This window comes from Amaranthus tricolor, chromosome 16, assembly GCF_026212465.1.
Source record: "Amaranthus tricolor cultivar Red isolate AtriRed21 chromosome 16, ASM2621246v1, whole genome shotgun sequence".
In the NCBI taxonomy this organism is placed as follows: Eukaryota; Viridiplantae; Streptophyta; class Magnoliopsida; order Caryophyllales; family Amaranthaceae; genus Amaranthus; species Amaranthus tricolor.
Window position 1 is genome coordinate 3,205,360 of NC_080062.1, and position 13,349 is coordinate 3,218,708.

Here is a 13,349-nt window from a genome sequence, read left to right on the forward strand (position 1 = left end):
TTTGTTAAACATTTATTATTAATTAAAAAAATTATTTGTAAAGTTTTAATCAGATTGAATAACATCCCTTGTTAGGAAAGAATGTTCGTGTATTTATACAAAAAGATTGACTTGGAGCCATACAAATTCTAATTTGTTAAAGAATCTCTATGCGGTCCTACTCTTTTGACGTGGCAACTTTCTATCAAGTATGAAGTTGGACTTTAAACATGAAGTTTAAATTTTTGCTCTATCATTTTCCTACTTCATTGTATCCAAATTCCATCATTCTTGTTCTTGTTAATCGATTTTAAAGGTAACATAAAGTATTATATTAGTATTATTTTCAATTTATAAATGTTAATATTATTTTTGAATGTTTATTTATGTTACTATATGATATGTATTCCGTAGATGTCATAGGAACATTCTATTGAAGAGTTTTGTGATTGTGGTTATAAAGTTGAGATTAATACAAATTGAAGCGACGTCGATCCTGGTCGTGATCTTGTTGCTTGTTTGTTTGATTTTAATTAAATTCATACTTAATTCTTGACGGAATGATTCATCGACGAAAACTCTGAGTAATTAACATCATTCCATTTATAAGAAACATGTGATAATACGATAAAAATATATACATCTATATATATATTACAAATTATACACAAAAGTCCAAATGTTACAAATATTCAATATGTAAAATGTTCAATATATACAAAATGTTACTAATGTTCAATATATACAAATAGTATACTAATGCTAACCCTCCTCCTGTACCCTGTCTAACTGTGACGGTTTACGACGCCTCCTACGACAGTAAGAGGCCGTCGCATGACGCTCGGGTAGGAGAGGTGATTGATACTAGGATGATCCAGCACTCTGTGAGGACACGGCACCATAGTCGAGACACGTTAAGTCTACCTCCTCAAGATGAACGTTGGCATGATGAGGAGATGACCCCTGCTCGTCCACAGTGGTGTCAAGCACAACGACTTCAGGAATGAAGTGCTGAAACTGTGTTCCTAGGAGTATGCCTTGGGCAATCTCCCGTACAGGCTCCTCCTGGGTGGAGCTGATGACAACTGCAATGCCTTGTGCCTGCATTAAGCCTGAAGTATTAATGAAATGTATAACATGTAAGTTCTATGGATAATAATCCAACGTTGAAGAATACTTACAAACTATGTCATCGTCGGTGCTGCGGAAGCGTACTGGGCGCCCGCGATGATACCTCGTGGTGTTATCCATCGACGACTGATGGAGAGGAACCGCGGCAGAAGTAGGTGCGCCTACAGCCGACGCACCTTGGGCCAGCAGCTCTAGCTTGTGATCCCAACGAGTCATATGGAGCCAGTTGATCTCCAACCAGTTCTTAGGCTCCCGACCCTTACGTGAGCTGTGATAGAGATCCGTCACTGTGTCACAAGGTGGCGGGATGCCCTGTATCATCCCAAATTGGCGCAGTACACACTCAAAGAGATGTACAGTTGAAGCATATCAAAGGTACAGAGGTTCTCTACGCCCCTGACAATATCCCTGAGTGTTGAGGCAATGCAGCGTATGCCTCAGCGAGGTAAGGGTCCCATCGAAACTACACGTGAAAATGTAATTAATAAATTACGCAATGTGATAGTTACAAGACTAGTAAGTGAAGTCTTTACCTGGTCAGCTCGAAGTAGATCGAATTGATCGCGGTAGAACCCCACGCCAGATCCTATGTGGGTCCTTGTACGTCTATCAAAGACCACCGCGATCCATACGGCACATGTGGGGGTGGAAGAATTGGTGGCGCAAATGCACCATGTCCCACAGTCCTCATCGGTTGCCCAATGAGAATGTGCTCCCACGCCCAAAGCTATGAATTGCAGATATAAGTAAGTAAACGAAACATAAGAACAAATTAAGAAACAAAGCGTTAACATGTAAAGTTAGTATTACCTGGAGAATAATCAGGGGCCCAGCGATCTCCTTCACGTTCTTCCGTGACGCGTCACACAGTCTCCTGTACAGTTAAGCTACGGTTGCGGAACCCCAGCTGTAACCGGAGATGACCTCCCATGGTGCATCAAGCAACGTCAAATACAAAAGCTGTACCCTGTTGCCAGTCTTTTCGGAGAACAAGACAGCACCAACCAGATATAAGAGATACGCCTCATCGGCACCTTCAGGGAGGTGCGAGAAGTTCTGCGCAAGCCATGTTATGCGCAACCCACTCCCTTTGGCTACCTCTAGGAGAGGTCGAACTCCTAATACCTTATGCACTATATCTTGCCAACTTTCGAGTTGGCGTCCAACAGTACAGACGGCATGTCCCTCGATGGGAAGCTGTGTAAGCACAGCTACGTCAAGTAAAGTGATAGTTCTTCACCTAGAGGTAGGTGGAAGGTATGTGTCTCTTGGCGCCACCGCTCGACTAAAGCCGTGAATAGTGCCCGATTGACTCTCCCATAAGCGATGAGGTCGAAGTCGTACAATCTCGCTCGCTAAATGTAAGGGATGATCCGTGAGTCAATCTCCCACGGAGCAGAGTCGGGATGCCTGGTGTATATGGTCTGTATGTCAGACACCTAAACGCAAAGATTATATTAGCATAAAGTTAAAGTATTAAGGCATATACATTCAAAATACTAAGTTGACTAACCTGGACATCCCATAGTACACTGCTCTTGTGATCCGCCTGCATCGTCAGCACACTAGGGTTGTGAGGGTCTGGAGCTGCTGGATCAATCTCTACTGTAATTCAACAATAACTTAGTTGTAGTTATGATTGCATGTAAAAAGACTTAAGAAATACTCAAATTGTTTACTTATGTTATTTATTTGTTTCCATAGTCTTTATGTTTCTATACTCAAACACAGATAAAGTTTACCTTGACATGCAAGTTCTAGTGTTGTGACCTTCACTACCACACCGTCGACAAGCGTTGCATCTCCTTGATCCTTCGTCCATCTCGTTGGTGATCCTCCTTAACTTAGGTCTCCCTAGTCCACGAATGTGATCTGGATCGTGTATCACCTCAACACCGGTGTATTGAGGCCATGACCTCTTATCAATCAACGACATGAATATGGATTTGAAGTCTCAGTTCGGTACTCACATGCCCAAGACCTCCAAGAGTTGTCCTCAACGTGTTCATCTAGAGGGGGAACTAGTGCATAAGGTGTAGGAGCAACGATTATTAGAATGTTGCCTAAGGTCATGTTATTAGCTAGAGCCTCCTCGTCAACACTCACATTGTCCTCAGAAGGAGCTTCAACGAATTCATTACTCTCATTATTAACATCATCCCAAGGCTCATTTGTATTTTCTAAGTTAAAAGTATCATCATTTGAGGCTTGAATTTGAAGTTGACTGGGCTCATTAGAAGGAGAAGAGGAAGATGACATAATGGGATTTTGGGTTTCTTGGGTAGAGAAGGGCATATGAGAAGGAGCAGAAGAAGTTACATTCAGGAATGCATTTGTTTCTACAACATTGACATCTTGATTCCCTAGAGGTACCTCTTCTACAAATAACACTAAAGAAAGAATAGGGGTAGACTTTGAATACTCCCACATTGCATCTATAGCCTCCTCATCTTCAACCGGAAGAGCTAACAATTCTCCACTCATATTGTATTTAAAACTTACATTAACAGTACTTCTTGTAGTGTCAATGCCAATCTTAGAGCATATAAGAAGTTTAAATTCATTCAAGTCCATGTTTGAATTGCATGCAAAAAGTTTACGTCTTCCCCCAACATACTTAACATTGCTACTACTTGATCGAATTGAACCATTCCAAAAACATACAACAGTCACACGAAATGAAGCCATTTCTACAACAATATGTACAAAATCAACATCACCATCAAGTTCATAAATATATACATATATAACAACATTGATTAAATTTGTGAATCGTAATTTTTCGAAAAAAGAAAAAAAATACAAAAAATTAGTATCTTAAGTGAATGTAGGAAGATGATAGAACTAATTAGTACTAGAAACTTAGAATTGGATGAGATTAATTGAAGGATTGAAGTTGATTTTAATGGTGGAAAGAAGAGGGAGATTACGCTGATACAAAGTCGAGTGAAATGAGGAAGGAGGAAGAAACTGTTGTATTTAGGGACGCATTTGATCGCTGTTACAAACGGCGACTTGACCAGTTGACCAGTCAAACATTAAGTCGCTGTTAGTAACAGCGACATACGCCTTGACTAAAATTTTGACCATTTCTATATACTCACTGTTAGTAACAGCGATTACATACCAAACTTAGCTTTGGGACCAAAGACGTTTATTTTGGGAATAAAGTTTAGCCAAAGCTTTTTTTTGAATAAAATTATTAAAAAATCTTATTTTTTTCAAATTTTCTATTAAGTATGAAGTAGGACTTTAAACATAAAGTTTAAATTTTTGCCATTTGTGAAAATTTCTCTCCTTTATTAGATAAAGCAAGCCTTTGTCATTTAATACAAATTGACCTTTCACTGTAGCAACATTATTCTCTTTGCAACCATGTATTTAATGCTACGTCCTTTACAAGATTTCGAGAAGATCTCTAGCCAAGTATGAAGGACTAGGACCCAAATGTTGACATCCTTATCTAGACACTTACACTTTGAAAATTTTTTAAAGAGCTCTTAATTGAAATTAACTATGCGAACCTCAAATCTTTGAAAAGAGCCAAAACATAGGATGTGATCCAAGATGAATCTATGCCCAACCTTGCCTAGGCCATGATTTGAGTAGTTTGATCAAAAACCATATTAATATCGAATTGTATAATACATAACACAGAAAAATGACAACCAAATTGAATCAACTTGCATTCAAGGATCAGTATTCAGTCCAATTTATACTAGTGTCCGAAAAACAATTATCCTTTTTTTGTTTCCCTTTTTTTAGCTTAGTGAATAATCTGCACAATCAAATGCAGTGCTGTGCTGTGCCTGTGCTGTGATGAGCTTTCAGTGTAACCAAAAACTAAAAACTGCATAAAACAAGAGTAAGGGTATCGATTTTGCTTACATTACGAGCTTCAATCAAAAACGAACACCATGGATGATGAACGAATTTCCTCCATAGATGATCGTCTTGCTTTCAGCTCCTACACACCACAAATGCCCTTGTACTTCTAGGCGTCTGTCCATCCCGGCAATATCCCATACAAATTTGAACAGCCCAAGAACTCGATCTAATCGCTTTACACCGTTCCAAACCATATTTTCTTCCCCTGACGTCAAAATTTTCCCCATACACAAGCATAATTTATCCTTCTCACCAATCTCATACAACCCACCAGACACTTCCACTTCCATGTCTCGAATACTTTGATGAAGATAATATCTCAAAAGCGTAAACAAACATCGCGATGAATGACCTAAAGTCTTCAATAGCTTCTTTTGAACTAAACTTTCATGTAGTTGTACCTCCTTGTACCCGATATCCCTATCGATGAACACATCCTTAATCTGAGTTAGCCCTTCTTTCATCACCTCAAGTTTTGATACATAGTATGATAACCCTTCTTCTTTTCTTAGACAGTAAATGAGGTCATTGAATATTTCAAGGACCTCTTCCCATTTTCGGGGTGATGGAGAAGAATTGCCTACTTTAGATGGTTTCGGCCTCATCCATGAAGAAGCATTGTCATCTTGACGACTAGCTGTTTCAGATAAGAACTTTAAGCAAGTTGAAACAATCTGTTGGCCCATAAGTGTTCCTTTGGTAGGAGTTCGAGTGTCGAAAAACTTCATCTCTGTTTTCAATCCCTTTAGTAATTCCTCAAGGGCACCTACAAGTCAGATAAATATTTCCTGTTATAGTAACAAACAGAACAAAGACCATCAGGCAACAAAAACATTTACTTTGGTTAAGTCCGCTAAGTGAACACCAATCAGCAACTTAGTGGGGTTACAACCACCAATTTAAGCTTTTGGTTGAGTTGGATCCTTAATATGTTATCAGAAGCCAACTTGAAGGAAGATTACAAGTTTAAATTTCATTGGCCCCTCATTTTTACAAGTGGAATATCTAGCGCCATGAATAAGGAGGACATGTGTCTAATCCAGTGAAACATAATTCGCTAGTTGGTTCGACTTTTGGATTCGCGATTCACTCAAAATGGTTCAAAAATAGCCTAAAATCGACCATCATTCATTTTTTTGATTCGCGATTCGCAAGGCGATTAGAAAATCATGTGAAATTGGTCTAATCCGAAGGGCTCTTCTGTGAGGAGCGTATATAACAAATTGTGGAGAAACAACCATCAATTTAAGGTTTTGGTTAAGTTGGTTCCTCGACAAACAACTGATGCTAATAACACTAACAGAAATTCACCTGTAAATATCCGATGCTGTGTGACTTGAGGGCATATGGTAAAACGAACCGTCTTCCTTTGCTGTGCTGAAACGTTCAGAAAATCGCAAACTCTGGTAAGATTACAAACACTCATAGCTTCCCTCTCAATTGGTTTAGTGAAGCAAATAGGAGGACTACATTTTCTTCCTGCCATTGCATCACTCACATTCTTTGCCATTTCTTCCTGTACCGACGGATGACCAATTAAAGCTCTTCCAAGTGCTTTGATATGGTGCATCTTCTGAAGAAGATTATCATCCCTGACAATTGAATTGTCATTGATATCCACTAGCCTTCCATCAACCAAATCCACATTACTCAGCAAATTCGTTAATTCTACCAATCTCGGTAACATCTCATCGTGCCATCCTAAATGAACACCTCGGTCACCCAATGGCTCTGAGCAATAATGAAGTGCTGCATTCATATGCAGAGGAGCATTATTCCTAATTCTGGTGACATACTTTGCACTACATACATGTAAAAGGTTCTGCACACACTTATAAGCCATAAAATTGTGCCTCATCTCTTTCTATCTGTCAATCTTTACAATATCATTTCTCGTCGTTGATCTTACCTGTAACATGAGATCACAACTCAATTCCAATTCATCAATCAAAAATCACCGAAAATGTTAAGAGTATATAACATGGGGCCTCAACCAAAAGCTTAAACTGATGGTGGATGCAACACATACGCTCCTCATACCTAACACTAAATATTATGTTGGATTTGACCATGCCATAAAACCAGCTCATCCAAAAGCTTAAGCTGATGATTGAGGCTTAGGATATATTATATACTCTAAGCTTAAGCTGATGGTTGAGACCCTAGTATATGCTCTAACAGAAAATGTAGTATATATGTGGGTATTTGGTCAGCAAAATATTTTCACTCTACGTCTGAGTTATAATACTCGCAGGTCTCGCTGACAACATAACAAAACCGCTCGAATAATCTATACTCCTAGAAATTTTCAACCCCTCAAAAATCTTTTTTTAAGGTTATATGGAAAATTTTACCTTCCCTCACCTAAAGTCCAAAGTCCTAGCTTCACCTATGTGTAACACCCCTGAATTTCCGACCCCTTAACGAAACAAAAACCGTAAAGGACGGGAGGAAATTTGGGTGTTACATAAAAGAAAAGGAAAAGAATTTGGATAAACGTTAAATATTAACTTTAAAAAAAGGTGAGTGGAAATTTCGACAACATCTCTTCTACAAATCGAACACGTGGTAGAGCAATTAGCACAATAAAAGATTAAACTAATCTAAGGCATCATTGCCTTTAAAATCTCTCACACCACGGCGGAACGATTCTTCACCGGCTTCTCAAATCAATATGCCAAGCATGAATCATGGTTCCGGTGTCGACGCTTACGTTTTAAAATGACTTAACTCCTCAACCATACAGAGTTATAAACTACGCAGCGGAAATACAAATATACAAGGGAGGACACAAGGCCTCATAACAAAACATATACAACCAAAGTTTACGAAAGATAAAAAGAGCTACAAAATCGAAAGATAACGGTATGACACAAGTTATGCTTCGCCCTCATCACTCTCCCCCAATGCAATGCAATGCAAAAGAAGCTCTAATACCTGCTACGCCTGTCTATGATCCTCCTGCTGCTCGACATTAGACCAAAGGCCAATGTGTCATAGCAGGTTAATCATAAAAAGTCATCAACAATTAAACATAAACACAAACACGTACACGTCCGTAACTAGCATTAAATATAATAAGGCTAACTACTAGATAACATTATATTATAAAACAACATAAGATGATTTCATAAGACATAAGCATAGATAGTAACCGTTTATCGGCCACTTATACTTCTTAATTTCATCACGTCCTTTCCAACCCAAACCATGTATTCTTGGGTAGAATGCAGGTCTTCATGCTCCTCTTTTTAAAACATAAACTCTTGCAAAACACGCATAGTATCAACTCAACCAAGGCATAAACAGAATACCTAACACATGACCTTATAAAGCTTGTCTATCTAAAGGTAAGTGTGATCATAGTCTGTATTACCCTTGAGGTAACTTAACTTAGGCACACTTCTCACTAGCATAAACTATTCTACCAATGAGTAGATATTCTATCAATGAGTAAATATTCTATCAATGAGTAAACGTTCTATCAATGTGTAAGCTTTCTATCAAAGAATAAACCTTCTATCATTAAATAACTTTCGATCAATGAATAAACTTTCTATCACTGAATAACTTTCTATCATTGGATCTTTCTCTGCTTCCTGGCATAGTGACACGACCAAGGGCGTTATCGGCCATCCGGCGCCCATGGCAAAGTATGAGCTCATGCCCCCTCCAGCTGACCCTCTCAGGTCCTACCTTCGGGAAAAACTAACACACTGGGGTACTAAACCAGTGAAGAGGCCACTATATTGGGGTTTGCAAGGCCCGCATGGTAACACCTCGATCAAGGGGCGGTATCTGCCATCCGGCGCCTAATGATACAAGCATGCTCATACCCCCCTTACGGTGATCCTGTCGGATCTCACCTAGGGGACTACTAAATCAACCGGACATAATCCAGTTGAGCCACGCCAGCTAATCATAATCTAATACTTTACCAAATGGGAATAACTCCCACTTTCGATTATTAATGAGCGCCCTGGGATAGCAGCACGCCAAAACCCACTGAGCCACTCAATATGAAATTCACCTAAAATAGAGTCATTCTAACTCCAAGTAAGGCATAATCCAATTCTTAAATAAATAAGGGGGTGGTTCCCGCTTCCTACAAACACTCTCTCTATAACTATTCTAAGGATTTCATAGTCGATAGCTTTTCATATAAAGTGTATTCACTAGAACCTCAAAGTTTCGATACAATGCATATTATCACAATAAACAATAAACAATGATCTCTCAAAGGAAATTTGCATATAAGGGTTAGTTACTACGTGTACGTACCTGTAAGCATCACTGCACGACCAAAAGTTACAAAATTCACCCAACTAAGGTTCTATTTTACTCTTGTGAACTGGAAACCTATACAAGTTAGGAATAAAACTAATAAATCCCCTTAACTACTTTGTCATACCAACTAAATACCAAAGTAACCACTATCACCTATTCAACATGAGTTTTTCGATTACTCTAGCACGTACACAACTCATTCAATACAAGTCAAAATCATTAACTCAACACAACGTAAGTCTTTTCACCAATTTAAAAGTAAAAGCATATGTGAATCGTTCCTTTTTATCAACAAATTTTGAGTATATCAGTTCACGCTACCCATCAATAACTAATCACAACTAAGTCTTACAATTTTAATACAATACTTATTCAAAGATAAGGCAAATCTTAGAGTTATCGAATCACGATATCATTTGTTATATTTTCCAAAGCTAGAAAGAACTATAATCAAAACAACACGACAAGTAACGTTAGCAACCATCTAATGACTTCAATAACTATAAGTTGACATTATGCTCTTGGCTTACTAACATTATGCATTATGACTTTAATAACAATCTAATGAGAGTACTTGTAATTCGCAACAATCAACCCACAACAATTAGTAACTATTATTCCCAATTTAACAACCAAAATCACTTTCATAGACAACTAAAATCATCACCATTACTAATTATCACAACAATAACCAATAGACTAAGTCTTAAAACAACTTTTAAGGTTATTTAATCAATCATCACCAAAATATAGCATAAAACACACATCATTTGTAATTTCATTTCTGAATTCAAACCCTAGTCATTTTGTGTTTAAAGATAACATATTTAATTAGTACCCATACTAAGATTCAAAGAAACTAATACAAAAACAACACATCACCCATAATTTCAAATCACACTTTAAACCCTAAGTCATAAACATATCTTACCCACAAAAAGATTTAATGAAATTAACACAACCAACATCAAACTTAATACACTTAATAAAACTCCAATTAAAAGCTAAAAAAATAAATTAGAGAAAAGAGGAGATGGCTTACTTAGGTGAACAAGAGAAAAGGGGTGAAGAGAGGAGTGGTAAGTGTAGTGGTGGAGGAGAGACACGGCTGCCCAGCAGCCAGTTGCTGGCCGCACAATGCTGCGACGTGACTGTTTAAGGTGCAGCTCAGCTGCTGTTGGTGGGGGAGAGAACGCAACCACGGATGCTGCTGTGAGGAGGCGAACGCAGCCTATTGGTGGCTGCTGGCAGCTATGGCGGAGGCGTGGCTGGTGGTGCTGGGGCTGCTGCTGAACCGTGAGGGAGAGGGATGTGAGAGACAAGAGAAGAGAGGGAAGTGAGGTGTGTGAATTGAGCGAGGGAGGGAGTAATACCCACTAAAAACTCTAACTCATCCTATTTATATTATTTGTACACTTATTTATTTATTTGTTTATCTAGGTTCATCTTCTTGCGAGGCTCAATTAAGAAACTCATTTTTATGTGCTTACACATTTTAATAAAATAATTATTTTGATTCAAACCTCTTTATTTAGAAATCGTAATTATATTTTTAATATAAATATTTATTAATATTTAAATTCGTATATAAAAGGAATTTATTAAAACTATTTCAAAATTAATTTAATATAATTATAAAATCTCAAAAATTATTAAAATATTAATTAATTACACTGTGATTTAGCGGTACTTGTCTCACTGATATAAACACCTTTAGAAGCAAAAAAACATAGGAACCCATTTTCCTACAAAAAGAAAAAGCTACATATATGAGAAAATCAAGCTCATGAGCATGTCATTGAGGCAATATATCAAACACCTGTTGTGCAAATCAATAAAATGAAATTACAAACCATAAACATTGACCAGTTTTTCTCTTCGATAATCTCAATAACAGTGAATAACAACATTCAACATTATTAAATAGGTTGCATTTAATTAATTAATTATGTTACCCATTTCATGTAAATCACTTCAAAACTTCATCATTATCATTTCGGCATTTTCCTAAACAAATCAGCCAAAGATTTCTTACATACAAAAACTCAAATATTTACATACATACAAAAAAAAAAAAAAATCAACTTACAAAGCCAGAAACTTGGGATTTCTCCTGTCATGAGTTTTATGACTCTTCAAAAAAAAGAAAAAAAATGTTAATATGTTTTGCACAAGGAATAGGATCTGTAAGACATTAATATGAGAATTAGATAAAAAAAATTTAACCCTTCTTTCGGACTTGGATAAAAGATATATTTCTTTCGTTACTCAATACTTATTACATTTCTTTTTGCCTATAATTTAAAGGTGGTGTTTAGCAAATTAGCTTATTGAATAACTTTAGCTTACTTTAAATAAATAGAGGGTTGGGAGGTTAAGCTTACTAATGCTAATGTTTGGTAAATTAGCTGGTTGAAACAACTTATTAATACGAATAAGCTGTTTAGACGGTCAAACCAGTTAATAAAATCAGCTAGTCAAATCAGCCACTATAATCACCTATCAATTACTAGCTATCAGCCATTTGCCAAACACACTCAAAGTATATTTTGATATCAAATATTTTTATTTTAACTAGTCAAAACATTATAAAAATTACATATTAAAAAACAAAGTTTTAAAAAGAATAAAAAAAGATCTCATATGATATGAATATACTATTATTTTCTTATATATGAGTCGAAATTATCGAAACAAGATTGAAGATAAATAATATTATTATTAAAATGTAACGAGTATTATGTAATGGAGGAAGAAAGAAAGTATCAACTAAAATACCACCCTCCCCAACACATTTTTCTTAAGATTTTCTCACTTTTTAATCTGATTCTCTATTCCAATTTTCTTTAAACAAACAAAACCTTAAAACTTTTTTTAAGCTAAAGTATGTTCCTTCCTTGAAATTCCAAACTCTGTCAATTTCTATGGAGACTATGCAAGGGATCTTTGGCTTCGAAAATTGTACTATATAATAGATATTGTGTGCCCTCCCCTACTTGTGATAGATGTAGTAATGAAGACGAAACCATTTTCCATGCTCTGTGTGATTGCCCCAAAGCCGTGATTATATGGGAAAAACATACTTCTTACTCCCTCCTAATTGACGCCCCCCGTGAGTCCTTCCCTGTGTTTATCTCTTGGGTCTATGGCCATACAACAAAGGAGGATTTTGCTTCTATTTGTGCGATGGTTTGAGCTGTCTGGTTCTACTGCAACAAATAGGTGTTTGAGGGTGATAATGGAGTTCCTGTGAAGTTGGCATCTAATTTTAACCGGCTGGTGGCTGAGTATTATGTATTCTCTTCAAAGGTTGTTGTTCATCATCCTACTCGCATCCTCCTTTTCGTATCTTGGACCCCACCGAACCTTGGTTGGGTAAAAGTTAACTTCGATGCTAATGTGGTAACGGGAACAAATCGTGATTTGGGTATCGTCATCCATAATGAACATGGGAAAATGTTAGTGGCGGGGGTCCGAAGAGTGTTTTCCAACTGGTCTGTGGATGTTTGTAAAGCTGCTGCCGCACACTTTGGTATTGAGCTGGCGATGAGGTTCGGCCTCTATCATATCCACCTTGAAGGAGACTCTATGAATGTGGTGTCGGCCATTGAAAATAGAGCTGAGGGCCTTTCTCCCATTCATCTCATTTATGATTCTATTTTTGCGTTGAGTTCGTGTTTACTGAACTTTGGATGTAGCTATGTCAAAAGAAATGGCAACACGTTAGCCCACTTAGTAGCTAGATGGGATACGGGGTTGGCCAATGAAAAGATTTGTATGGATCCTTTTCTCCAAGGTCTCCAAACCTTGGCCGATCTTAATTTATTATGATAGCCAGGTTCATTTTAAAAAAAAAAAAAAAAAACACCCCTAAAGAAAATAGCGGTGCTTTTCAAAGTGTTGTTCAAATTTTAATTTTACTTTTAAATTACTTTATTTTATTAATTTTTGATGGATTGTTGTACTGTGTGGTAATTTTTAATTTCTTTCACTGTATTCCATTAGTTATTATTACACTGTTTATGATCCGTTTGTTAATGCTATAGTGTCTGTAGTTGTTATGT

At 37.1% G+C, this 13,349-nt stretch overlaps 1 protein-coding gene across 7 annotated transcripts; it reads right to left on the bottom strand.

The window, feature by feature from the left end:
* Positions 1-460: 460 nt before the first annotated feature.
* On the bottom strand, positions 461-11,443 carry LOC130802942 (uncharacterized). Of its 7 annotated transcripts, none has more exons than XR_009039834.1 (10): positions 11,375-11,443; positions 10,328-10,571; positions 6,310-6,907; positions 4,999-5,764; positions 2,853-3,800; positions 2,624-2,715; positions 1,921-2,549; positions 1,644-1,837; positions 1,161-1,573; positions 461-1,080 (listed from the first exon to the last, which is right to left on the bottom strand). XR_009039834.1 is itself a non-coding variant. In XM_057667070.1 (4 exons), the coding sequence occupies exons 3-4, from the start codon at positions 6,854-6,856 to the stop codon at positions 5,013-5,015; spliced, it is 1,299 nt and encodes a 432-aa protein (XP_057523053.1). In that variant the 5' UTR covers positions 6,857-6,907; positions 9,280-9,357; positions 10,328-10,737; the 3' UTR covers positions 3,826-5,012. The 7 variants fall into 7 exon arrangements, 2 of the variants coding, with proteins under 2 accessions (XP_057523053.1, XP_057523052.1); XR_009039835.1 differs by lacking the exon at positions 10,328-10,571 and adding an exon at positions 9,280-9,357 and having other exon boundaries at positions 11,375-11,430; XR_009039832.1 differs by lacking the exon at positions 11,375-11,443 and adding an exon at positions 9,280-9,357 and having other exon boundaries at positions 10,328-10,735.
* Between the last annotated feature and the right edge of the window lie 1,906 nt (positions 11,444-13,349).